The sequence below is a fragment of the Barbus barbus genome (genome assembly GCF_936440315.1).
Source record: "Barbus barbus genome assembly, chromosome: 31".
Taxonomy (NCBI): domain Eukaryota; kingdom Metazoa; phylum Chordata; class Actinopteri; order Cypriniformes; family Cyprinidae; genus Barbus; species Barbus barbus.
The window spans coordinates 10,286,440-10,299,171 of NC_136759.1; the positions used below are offsets into that span (position 1 = coordinate 10,286,440).

The 12,732-nt window shown below is 36.2% G+C and overlaps 1 protein-coding gene across 1 annotated transcript; it reads right to left on the minus strand.

Moving 5' to 3' along the window:
* Window positions 1–613: 613 nt before the first annotated feature.
* Window positions 614–1,420, minus strand: LOC306851214 (class A basic helix-loop-helix protein 9; the record flags this gene model as incomplete). Its single annotated transcript, XM_079387370.1, has 1 exon — window positions 614–1,420. The coding sequence occupies one exon, from the start codon at window positions 1,418–1,420 to the stop codon at window positions 614–616; it is 807 nt and encodes a 268-aa protein (XP_079243496.1).
* Between the last annotated feature and the right edge of the window lie 11,312 nt (window positions 1,421–12,732).

Here is a 12,732-nt window from a genome sequence, read left to right on the forward strand (position 1 = left end):
AAACTATTAGAAGTAAAGTAGGAAGACAAAGCTACAATTGCAAAATGTAAAATCACAAAGCGAGATTTAAAGTCATATTAGTACATGGTCATATTGTGAGACAAAGTTATATTTTGAGAAATAAAATTGCAATGAGGAAAAATAAAGTTTCAGTTGTGACCTCTTCCAATGAGGCAGGAACAGACTTCCATATTAACATGGATCAGGGTCAGGTCTCATTATGAAAATAATATGAATCTTATTCAGTGTTCTAATGGTTTAATCAAAATTAATTTGATTGCACTTATGTTATATCATATTGGTAGAAGGAGTACATAAAATGTATTAGATTTAAAATATATTTATACTTTTAACTACAGTGGTTTGAGTCAGGTTTATAATAAACTGCTTTATTTGGGGATTTGTGCATGTGAAAAACTGGTATGAATTATTAAGTACTAACATAATCTAGAATATACAATAATCAAAATCTTACAGAAGATTTTTTTCAAAGGCATTTGCTGTAATATACAGTATATGTTTTTAACCTGAGAAGTGGATCCAAACATAATATTCACATTATTATATTTACAAATTGCTAATGCTTTTTAACATAACCCTAGCATGAGAAAAGTCAGTGCATACTCAGGTATTGCTGGTATCCATGATATTGAAGGTAACCCAGCTGCCAAGCCAAAGACGGGTTAGCAGAGTCTGCAGAAGTGTTCATATGGTTCTGATGGCAGGTGACCCTCGTCCCATGTTGATATCCAGGTCCTCCACTGTAGTAATCACTACTTTGTTCCTCCCAGTGGTGACTGAAGTGTCCATGGCTGTTGGTTGTGCAGTGGCTGTAGTGAGGGGATGGTACATTGTTCGATATGTCCTGGTACAAAATCCCAGGAGGTATCTCTGGAGAAACTTTGAGAGGCTCTGGCTGATGGGGAATGTAGTTCTCCATCGGTTCCTGAAAAGTTCCTGGCTTCCTGTGCAAGGAAATGTTCTCTTCTGGCTGCCAGTAACACTCCGTATGGGTACACTGAGCTGCATGTTCTTCAGTGTCTGAATGTGTCTGCAGATATAAAGACAGTGTTGAAATGTGGTGGATGGCACGGCGTAGAGTGGCGATCTTGGAGAGACGCTTTCCACCAAGGTCATGTTTGAGGACAGTGCGCAAGGTGTTGAAGGCCTGGTTGTAGTCCAGGATGCGCTTCCTCTCTCGGACATTGGCGGTGACTCTCCGTGCTTTGGACCGCATGGGCCGAGTACGCTTCTTAGTCGCTTTGAAGCCCTCTGTGTCACTGGGGCTGGATGACACTGAGCGCTCTGAACGAATCTTTGCAGGGCTTTTGCTGCCACAGTTGTCATCCTCACCCAAAGCACAATCCTCCAACTCATCCTCTGAAACTTCAGATTCTGTACTGGTGCTGCCCAGACTCATCGTTGTAGATTTTTGTCCTCTGCGAAATGCAAATCTTAGCTTTGGTATAAGAGATGAGAGCTCTTTTGGCCTGTGTGAACTATAAACAGCAAGCGTTGCAAAACAACTGCATTTTGAAATCCTCTCCTCACCTTCTAGATCAGATCTGTCAGTCTCGGAGAGGACGAGAGGGGTTTTTAAAGGCAATCTGTGGATATGTCACGTGAGCCAGCTGCCTATAAGCAAAGGTGTATTCTGTGTTTACAAGTGCCCTCCAGGCAAGCGTAGACATCAGTCAACAGGTTTTGACACACCTCCTCAACACACAGGATCTGATCTTTCCAACTAAACCGTTCCGAAAATGAGGAATGGCATTTGCACGTAACTCCAAGTTTGTATGTTTGGTTTAGTTATGTACTGATATTGCAGATGCTTCCTCCTCATAAATATTATGGAATCAGGGTTCATTCATAGTTGTGTTCAGCAAAAAAACTATAGACGGATACACTTTTAAAAATAAAGGTGCTTTATTGGCATTCATGGGTCCATGAAGAACATTTAACAAAAAATGTTTTTTTTTTTAACAACTTTTTACTAAAAGATTCTTTGTCCAATATTGCTCTGCAGATTTTAGCTCTAGTCTGTCGACTAGATTAGTTTATTTAGGTGTGTTTAATAAGGGTTGGAAACTAAACTCTGCAGGAACAGGTTTGGACTCCCCTTTCGGAATTTTTATTTTTATTATATAATTGATCCAGTAATGAAAATGAATACATGACATGGGGGTAAGCAAATTAAGACACAATTAGCATTTTGCGGTAAATTGTTTTTTTTTTTTTTTACGAAAAAGGGGTTCTAAACGAACCAGATTAGGATTCTTCAAATTACAACCAGTTACAATTTAAAAGCTCAAATTTGTAGACATATTTACAAGCACTTCAGATATACCTGTATGCCGCTGTGGATGGTTGAGCTCAAGAAAACCAGTCAGAAGCTGCTTTGAAATAATTTTTTGACAGATTTAAAAGAAAACAAAAGGGTGGGAATACAGAATCCTTATCCCCAGCTTAAAGAACCATTTCAGCATAAAAGGGTTTTCAAGAACCATATGAACTATGATTACAATTATAGAACCTCTACACCATTTTTTTTTAAAAGCATAACTATGAAAGTGCAGGTACAATCCTGCAGTGTAGAATTCATAATAATGAACACTGGTCAGTCATAATGCATTCCTAGTTTTCCTCCTCCTTGGTCCAGATGGATTGTCTATTAAGCTGTGTCGCCTATAAGGGTGTTGAGAGAAAAACTGGAACATTCATGACAAATTACAGCTTTATCAGATAAGCCTCTTTTACCAATTTGCCTTTACACCTTTTCTCTGCCAGAGGGATGGAAAAACACTTATCATATGTCACATAAACTTCATATCTCTGCATGGTTACAATTAGCTGTTGTGTATTAAGTGATTACTGGCCTTCCTGGGCTGCAGCGAAGGACAGTGTAATTTGGTTGTCTGCAAAGTCATAAATCTAATGTGCGCTTCCTACGGGGCAAGAACAGACAGTTGCCACCTCACTTCAAAGCTGGGGAAAAGGAACAGATATTTTACAGTTATTACCAGTGATGACTGTGAGTTAAGGGCTTCGGACAATAGTGTGAAATTTGAACTAGCTGACCTCCTTCTATTATTTAGTATTTGGTGTGAATAAGAAATGGAAGTTTACAACCACCATGTTGGAATGTGGTCTCAAACCTGACATTTATCGCAGGAGAAAAACCTTCAGCTCAGTGCTTGTAAACTTGTCTCTGTTACTGAAAGGATCAAGATACACTAACGTTTTGCTTCAGGACAAAAAGTTTACTTCAGATCCAACACAAAATTGTTTACTATAAAACTAATGTCTGACAAAACACTGGAATGTTATTTTATTTTTGTATTTTTGTATTTTGTTTTGTATGAATACAATTCATGTAGTGTAAATAAAATCATTAAATTCGTGTGAATTTGATGCAAAAAAAATACAATCTCATATCTTTTAAAATTTTCAAGATTATATAGTTATTATAGCCAAAATTATTAAAAAGAACTATTAAGACATATGCTTAAAACAGGACTTTGGCGATGTTTTGGTCTGACTTTTGGTAGTCTTGGAAACATTCAACTAATAATTCTAAGCATTATTAGAACTAATAATACTAAGCATTTCCCAACATATTGTACTGTTTAGACTAACATTAAATGAAAAATACAAATATCTATTTAAATGAATAAATTGAAAAACTGTTTATTGTGTTTGGGCCAGTAAAATGTTGGCAGGGCAAAAACAAAAATCTAAACTTTTTCTTTTGTTTCTTCTGTGGAAAATGAAAGAAGATTTTAAAGAATGTTGGTAACCAAGCAGTTAGGGTTACAAACTTACAATGGAAGTCAGTGGGAACAGAAACTGTTTGGCTACCAACATTTTTCAAAATAGCTTCATTTATGTTCTGCAGAAGAAAAAAAGATGAGGGTGAGTAAATTATGACAGAATTTTCATTGTTTGACTGAACAAACCCTTTAACAGAATGGTACAAAGTCACAATGAACTGAGGAAGCCACTATAGACAGACCTGCTGTCAGGTCAAAATGGCAAAAATGTTCCCTCTTCTCTTGGGCTGTACCGATCTTACAATTTTCAAGCCTCCAGTCGAACCAGTGGCTCAAGAGTGCTTTCTAACAGCTAAGATTATATCAGCAGTGGGTGGTGGTGCAATAACCTTTAAACAAGAAAGAGACACCATTTCAGACATTGCTTCCTGTCCTTCCTGTCCAACTTTTACTGCCCAATCATGACTTCTGCCATGTAGGTTTAGGTGTCCGGCTGATATTTTTTCACACAATGCATAACTGGCTCATGTTAAACTACAGTGACTAAGCCATCTTTCAGCCCAGTTTTTAACAAAAAACAATCAGCCGGACCAAATCTATTCAGCCATTTACAGTGACAGATATGTAACAGAAATTGTATCTTATTTGCACCTTCATCTGCAGTTTTACATTGTGATGGGGAAAAAAGCATATACATATTAACAACCTCTTTCCTGGTAGCTGAGAATGGTTATTCAAGTCATTTAGCTACAGTATAACATGTTTTGACCGATAGACGTGTTGACTTGATGTCCCTCATGGGCGTGGGGTGTTTTCCAGATCTCCAGTGAAAGGCAAATCAGTTTTTGGTAGCGGAAAATATAGTTGCTTAAGTGGGAATTACAACATCCTCTTCCTTTTCTTGTTCTGCAATTATAATCCAAAATGCAGGTTTGCTTAAACACAGGGCTCTGGATTGTGTCATACTGTGTTTGCTCTATAATTTGAAATTAGTTGTAAAATGCCACAACCTTTACATGTTAATTACAGCCTCCTTTGGGACTTTGCACTCAAACGGCAATAAAATCAATCAGACTTTGGATGTTGGACAGCTTTGTTGACCCGATAAACATAATGATCCCCAAATGCAACAGAAAACACCAAGGTAAGTAAAGACAAAAACAGACGTACCGCAACCAGACAGAGAAGAGCGTGGGAATGTCAGTGTAATTGTTTTTGGCACTTTTTCTCAATGACCATGAGAGGAGCAATTAGGGGTCATGAGCACAGAAAGGAGAGACTGATGTACTTGGTAATTGAGGGGTTTGTTTGCAAGGTTTGGGAACTGAAATACTTCAAAGAACAGGATCTTTTCTTTTGCAGGTATCAAAAACAACAAAAACACCATCTGGCTATATCTAAAATGCTTATTGAATCTAAAAAAATAAAATTTCCTCAGTGTCACCCAATATCTAACCCGTCAGCCAAAGAGTGGTTTTTAATAGTAACAGCTTTGAACTGTTGATGGCCATGTCAAAGCTTAAAGAGCACCCTGGAGCTGGACACTTAACCTGAAATGCCCTTCAAACCAATAAGAATTGATTCCCAGGTCATCAGATCCATTATTAGTATTATTGGAACAAAACTGAGATTGACTTTTAAATTGTAATTTAAATTGATTTTGAATTAAGGAAGCAAACAGGATGCAGAATTGAATTTTGAATGTATAAGGAAGTACAGTATTAATTGCATATGAAAAGCAAAGTTTGAGTGTTTGGAAGTGTAAAATTTTTTTTTTAAATAAATCACATTTAAAAGTTTGCAGAACTTATGGACAGATGAAATGCAAGACAAACAGAAAGGCGGACAGATAGCTACACTAAATGAATTTAAAAGTGAGACAATTTTTCAGTTCTGGATTTTTCACAGCCCTGTATTGAAGCAGTATTCACACTAGTTCACAAGATAAATGTGTTTCATTTTCTCTACCTCCTTGTATTTATATTAAGTCAGTTGTTCCACTCCATGAGTGTGATTCTCTGCACTCCACAACCAGCAATGTGCGATTAATTTGTAATAGAAACATTTGCACACTTGAATCACCTACTGCCCCAGTCTAAGTGATGTACATAAACAATGATGATTTACAAGAAGGGTTGGCAGATTAATTGTCTCGTATGGAGAACTTCAAGCATGCTCTTAAAACCCATCCCAGCCTAGTCCTTTTTTGACAAATGGGAAGACACTAGCAATTATCAGTCGCCATGTATAAATCAAGGTCGTTTTAGATAGTCGTGCTCTCGCTGGGAGAAGCAGAGATAGCCCGGCCATAACTGTGAATTGTCTAAAGATTTGTAAATCTTGAGTCTGAGGTTAGATAATGAGAAGCTGCTTTCTGGCAGTTATTAGAAGACAGAGACAATTATTTAGATACATGCTTTTAAAGGGGTGGTGAGGCTTGAGAAGTATGCAGGGAAATTAGAGGTCCACATGGAAAACATGGATTCGTTACAACATTCTTTAGAACATTTTTGGCTATATACTGTAGGCTACCAGCCACTAATGCTGAAAGTGCTGGCATTTTTTACTCTTCTGTTTTTAAATGTGTTCAAGCAGTGTTAATATTGTGCATCTTTCAAAATTCATAGAGAATACTAGACAAAAACATTTTGTTAACTGAAATAAAAATAAAAACTATTACCGGAAAATACTGAAGCCAAGATAAAATGACTCAAAACTAAAACTAAATAAAAATGCCAAATTATTTTAAGTTTTCATTTTTAATAGTATACTATAAAACTGGAAATTAAATGTCACTAAACAAACAATCAATATCGTAAACCAAGATATATGTCACATTAATCATAACAGTGACTCAACAAGCAATTCTGACTATTATATCCAATTCTATACAAATACAATTGACTCAACTCTATAATAACATTAAACTGTGCTGTAAGATTTAATGACATTAAAAAAAACTATTTATGCTGGTTAGCGCATTAACTTTGGAAGCCCTAATATAACTAAAAATAAGATAAATAAAACACTAAAACAAAAATAAACTGAAATCTTAAATAAAAAATAAAAAAATGAATTAAAAAAATCTAACTATAGTATCTCAGCTCGCAACTAATTCCAATCCTTTCTGCAGGATCAAGGCTAGAAAAATGCATTTACAACATGTCAGGCATGCTCATATACATTCTTGAAGCTTTAACGGTACAAGAAACGGTACATCACAATCCTTCCTTTGGCTAAGTGCATTCATTTCAATACAATACTTTCTTAGTCTGTTTTGATTAGCCATACTGTTCATTTACAGTAGGGGGTTCCCAAACAATATGCTGTGATCGCTGCGGGCGCATGTAGCGGTGTAATGGAAATGTCTGGGACCTCCTTGGCCCTTGTAAAAGAGTACAACAGTACATTGTTGACACATGCCTCCTGATCTTCACTCACCCTTGTTAGCTGGCATGGCTGCCTGAGGTTTGATGAGTCTTGTCAGGGGAGGATGGGCGGATCTTTCTCTTCATCCCCTGACTCACAGCACTGGCTGCTTCTGTTCCATCTACAGATGTCAAAGAAAGAGGCGGCCCAGAAATGAATGACTCCCAGACAGAGTTAGAAGTGAAAACCACTCTGATCTATTCAAGCTATACAAGCTTTCATTCATTCTTCTATGAAGACAGATCTTTGTTGATATTTTACAAAGCCATTATGTAATGTGCAAGCACTACAAATTACATTACAACTACATTTATACATTTAGAAAATGCTTTTATCCAAAGAGACTTTCAAAAGAAGAACAAAAATCAAAAATATTTGTACTAATTTAGACAAATACACTGTAAAACATGTTCAAAGTTGCAAAAACAAAGATTGTTGATGTGTTGTACAAGAAAAATGCATTTTAGTCTTTCTACTTTAAATTTCTTTGAATTTAAAGAAATAAAGAATATTATTGTAATGTTTTTATCAGCTGTTTGGACTCTCATTCTGACGGCACCCATTCATTCCAGAGGATCCATGACCAAGTGATGTAATGCTAAATGTTGAATGTTTTGATGAATTATTCCTTTAATGTGTTACTTGCAGTTTATTTGTAATTATTTCTGGAATTTACAAGCAATTTCTGAGTGAAAATTGTTTCAAAATACATCCTACACCAATCGAAGAGAAGAACTGCAGAGAAGAAAAGAAGTCTTGTGTGTGCACGTGTGTGTGTAAGTGTATTGGTTTATAACCTATGTATCACTGGTAATGCTTGCAAGCCTTATTTTTTAAACGTTTACTGCTGTAACACATAATCTGATTTTGCACATCAAAATGCGTGTGCATGAAGACAATACTACCTCTATTAAGATGAAATTTGCCTCACTAAGTACTGCTATATTTGTGATGAGCTCGTCTCCATGGTGACAGCCAGCAGGTGCAAGAGTCAAATTGACTTTTTACAGCCTGCACCTCACTTTTTCCATATCTGACATCAAGTAATGATTTCCCTTTCAGGTTTACCAAAGCGAGCGCACCTTCCAAACAACACCACAGGCATTACAATTAAACAAGTTTGAATTGATCCATACTGTAGCAAATTCTTAATATTCACATTTGTTTTTGAAACAGTACTGTATCAGAACATTCCAGAAGAGTGAAAAATGAGCTGTTAATGATACTAACTGGCGTTCAGATGAAAGCGTGTTGACAAGACGCAAGGGATATGAAATCACTCCTAGCCTTTCAGCGGCATGCTCAAGGCTAGTCGCCCCAATACCTGTATAGCAACATTACAGAGACAGAGGACTAGCATTATTTGAGCAGCTCTGTGCAATTAAAAGAACCAGCCTTTCACTCCAGGATTGCTAAATTGCTAGATTACTAGAGCCGAGTTATGTGATTTATGCTCTGGCTGGAGTCTGTGTTTGACAGAACTTAAGATGCGATGACATGGCCTGTAGGTAATACTTGTTATGAATGCAAGTTGTAACCTTTCTTCATAGTTCAGACTGCCCTGAAGATATATGCATTAAAACAATTGCGCCTAAACACATTACATGTCTAAGCGTATTCAAATTTCTTAATCTTTCTCATTTAAGTATCAGTTTATACTGATAATGATAGTTTTCCTGCACATATTTGTTTTCTTTGAAATAAAACACATTACCTATTATTTTCAGCTGTGATAGTCCAAGAGATTCATAGAAAAACACATTCTGACATGCTCAACCATAAAAGGTGTTTTGAATACACTATTAAATCTGCGTTTAAAGACACATTGGTGTCTGACAAACACTGTGATCATGCATCAACTGTTTGTGCTATTATTGGAGCTGCTTTGCTCAAAGGTCCACCAATGCCGATTACGCAAGCAGTACAGGAAGGCTAGAGAGAATTCTTAACACATAAAAAAGAAGTGAAAATACATACCTAAATGTGGAACTTAGTAGCTTTTGCTTTCAACAAGTCCTAACACTCAGGACAGTTCAAGAGTTCACACAGGAGTTCACAGAGTTTGTTGTCCATGTCATTCCATCCTGAGAAATCTGACCACTTCAAAGGATTCAAACATGCTAAAAATAGTCGAAGAACTTCCCCTGCTTTATTATAATGAATGGAATGCCAGACCCTGTATGCCACTGGACAATAAATATATTCCTATTATATATTAAAAAAAAAACAATGTTGTTTTTATGATTCTAAGTTAAATAAACAATTACTACTTAATGAAAAATGTGATCTAACAATGAATATAATACCATGCTATATTTAGTATGAATATATATAAAGATACTAATTTTCATAACAGTGTTTGTCTGCCCCCCTCTGGTTAATTTAAGAGAATGCATGGAATTTAAAGCATCTAAAAATAGCAAATCACATCTAGAAAATAGGTTTTTGGGGAAAAACATATAAATGTAATTTAGTAGAAATTATATTGTGAGAGTATGTGAACACAAAAGTTACTTTGATGGTACACTACTGTTCAAAAGGTTAGGGTCAGTATGATTTTAAATATTTTTAAAGAAGTCTTATATGCTCACTAAGGCTGCATTTAATAGTTTTAAAATGCAATAAAAACAGTAACATTGTGAAATTAAGTAACTGTTGTCAATTTTAATATATTTCAACTTTAATATTTTAATATTTTTGTGATAATTATTTTTCAGGATTCTCTGATGAATTGAAAGCTCAAAAGAACAGCATTTATTTTAAATATATTTTTTGTAAATATGTAAGGCTTTACTGTCGCTTTTGATAATGCATCCTCACTTAAAAAATGTAACCTAATTACATAAATCATTAACAAAATAAAACTGACCCCAAACATTTGAATGGTAGAGCACACAGCATTTGGTTCAATGAACACACTGCCCATTCAACAGAATTGTCACCTAAATACAAGAACTGTCAGAAAGGACTATAAACTATAGGATTAATCATGTCCTCGTTCCAATTAACTGTCCGCAAATCCTCAGAGAACAAACAGAAATGTCCCAGATCTACAATCTACCCCCACTCTGCTATTAAACGAGTGTCGGTCCAAAGTGCAACATTCTAGAAGGATAACCATGGATATCTATGGTTTATTCTATCACCTTGACCTCTGTAAGTTTAAATAGGCAGGCAATTGCTTTTGATTAGTACTCTGAGATCAGAGGAAGAAATGTGCACGTGTCAATCAAACTAGACTGCCAATTTATGCCTCCAGCCAAATGAACCAAAACTATACCACTCACATAGGCTATATATAGTGGTGATGTTTCATTTGTGCATAAAACAGATTCAAATAAAAGTGAACAAATTTGAATTTGAATATGAATTTGAATTTGACTTGAATATGTCACTCACACACCACATAATCTTACCCATGATTTTCCACTAGCCAACAGTTAATGGAGATCGCTGACCAAAAATAGGGGGGAGTAGGTGGTTGTTTACCATTGTTATGCTTTAATTATACAGGTGCATCTCAATAAATTAGAATGTCGTGAAAAAGTTCATTTTTTTCTTGTAACTTATTTCAAAAAGTGAAACTTTCATATATTTTAGATTCATTGCATGTAAAACAAAATATTTCAAAGGTTTTTTTGTTTTAATTTTGATGATTAGAGTTTACAGTCAAAAATCAGTATCTCAAAATATTAGAATATTTACATTTGAGTTTCAATTAATGACCATCCCTACAGTATAAATTCTGGGTATCTCTTGTTCTTTGAAACCACAATAATGGGGACGACTGCTGACTTGGCAATGATCCAGAAGATGAACATTGACGCCCTCCACAAAGAGGGTAAGTCACAGAGGGTCATTACTGAAATGTGTGGCTGTTTACAGAGTGCTGTATCAAAGCATATTAAATGCAAAGTTGACTGGAAGGAAGAATTTGGGTAGGAAAAGGTGCACAAGCAACAGGGATGACTGCAAGCTTGAGAATACTGTCAAGCAAAGCTGATTCAAACACTTGTGAGAGCTTCACAAGGAGTGGACTGAAGCTGGAGTCAGTGCATCAAGAGTCACCACGCTCAGACGTCCTTCAGGAAAAGGGCTACCAAGCCACTTCTAAACCAGAGACAACATCAGATGCGTCTTACCTGGGCTACAGAGAAAAAGAACTGGACTGTTGCTCAGTGGTCCAAAGTCTTCTTTTCAGATAAAAGTAAATTTTGCATTTCATTTGGAAATCAAGGTCCCAGAGTCTGGAGGAAGAGTGGAGAGGCACAGAATCCATGTTGCTTGAAGTCCAGTGTGAAGTTTCCACAGTCAGTGATGATTTGAGCTGCCATGTCATCTGCTGGTGTTGGTCCACTGTGTTTTCTGAAGTCCACAGTCAACGCAGCCATCTACCAGGAAATTTTAGAGCACTTCATGCTTCCTTCTGCTGACAAGCTTTATGGAGATGCTGATATCATTTTCCAGCAGGACTTGGCACCTGCCCACACTGCCAAAGGTACCAAAAGCTGGTTCAGTGACCATGGTGTTACTGTGCTTGATTGGCCAGCAAACTCTCCTGACCTGAACCCCATAGAGAATCTATGGGGTATTGTCAAGAGGAAGATGAGAGACACCAGACCCAACAATGCAGGCAATGAAGGCCGCTATCAAAGCAACCTGGACTCCCATACCACCTCAGCAGTGCCACAAACTGATCAACTCCATGCCACGCCGAATTGAGGCAGTAATTAAAGCAAAAGGAGCCCCTACCAAGTATTGAGTACATATACAGTAAATTAACATACTTTCCAGAAGGCCAACAATTCACTAAAAATGTTTTTTTTTTTTTATGAAGGTCTTATGAAGTATTCTAATTTGTTGAGATTGAATTGGTGGGTTTTTATTAAATGTGAGCCTAAATCATCACAATTAAAAGAACCAAAGACTTAAACTACTTCAGTCTGTGTGCACTGAATTTATTTAATACACGAGTTTCACAATTTGAGTTGAATTACTGAAATAAATGAACTTTTCCACGACATTCTAACTTATTGAGATCCACCTGTATAGTTTCAACCATCACATACCAAAATATCAAAATGTAATTCATTGGCACGAAAATACATAGCCTAGATTTATGTGTTATATGTTCACATAGACAACAAAAAATATTTTTTCTTACTGAAGTATGCTTACAAAATATATATTTATATTTTTTAAATATACTTTCAAAAATATACTAAAAATGGCCAATAAAATATATTTACTTATAAAAAAAATATTTACTTATATACATTTTTAAACATATTTTCAATATATATTGGCTATATTTTGTATATTTAGAAATATATTTGCTTTAAAAAATTTGCCATATGGGAACATGTTTTGTGTGTGTGTGTGTGTGGTGGTGGTGGTGGTGGTGGTGGTGGTGGGGGGGGGGGGGTGGGATTGGGGTGGTGGGGGTGGGGGGGGGGGGTGATAATTGCTGTAATTTGTGAGGAACACGTACAATGCTTAAACGGCTCCTCTTTCTGTGGTCTTACTAAATCTG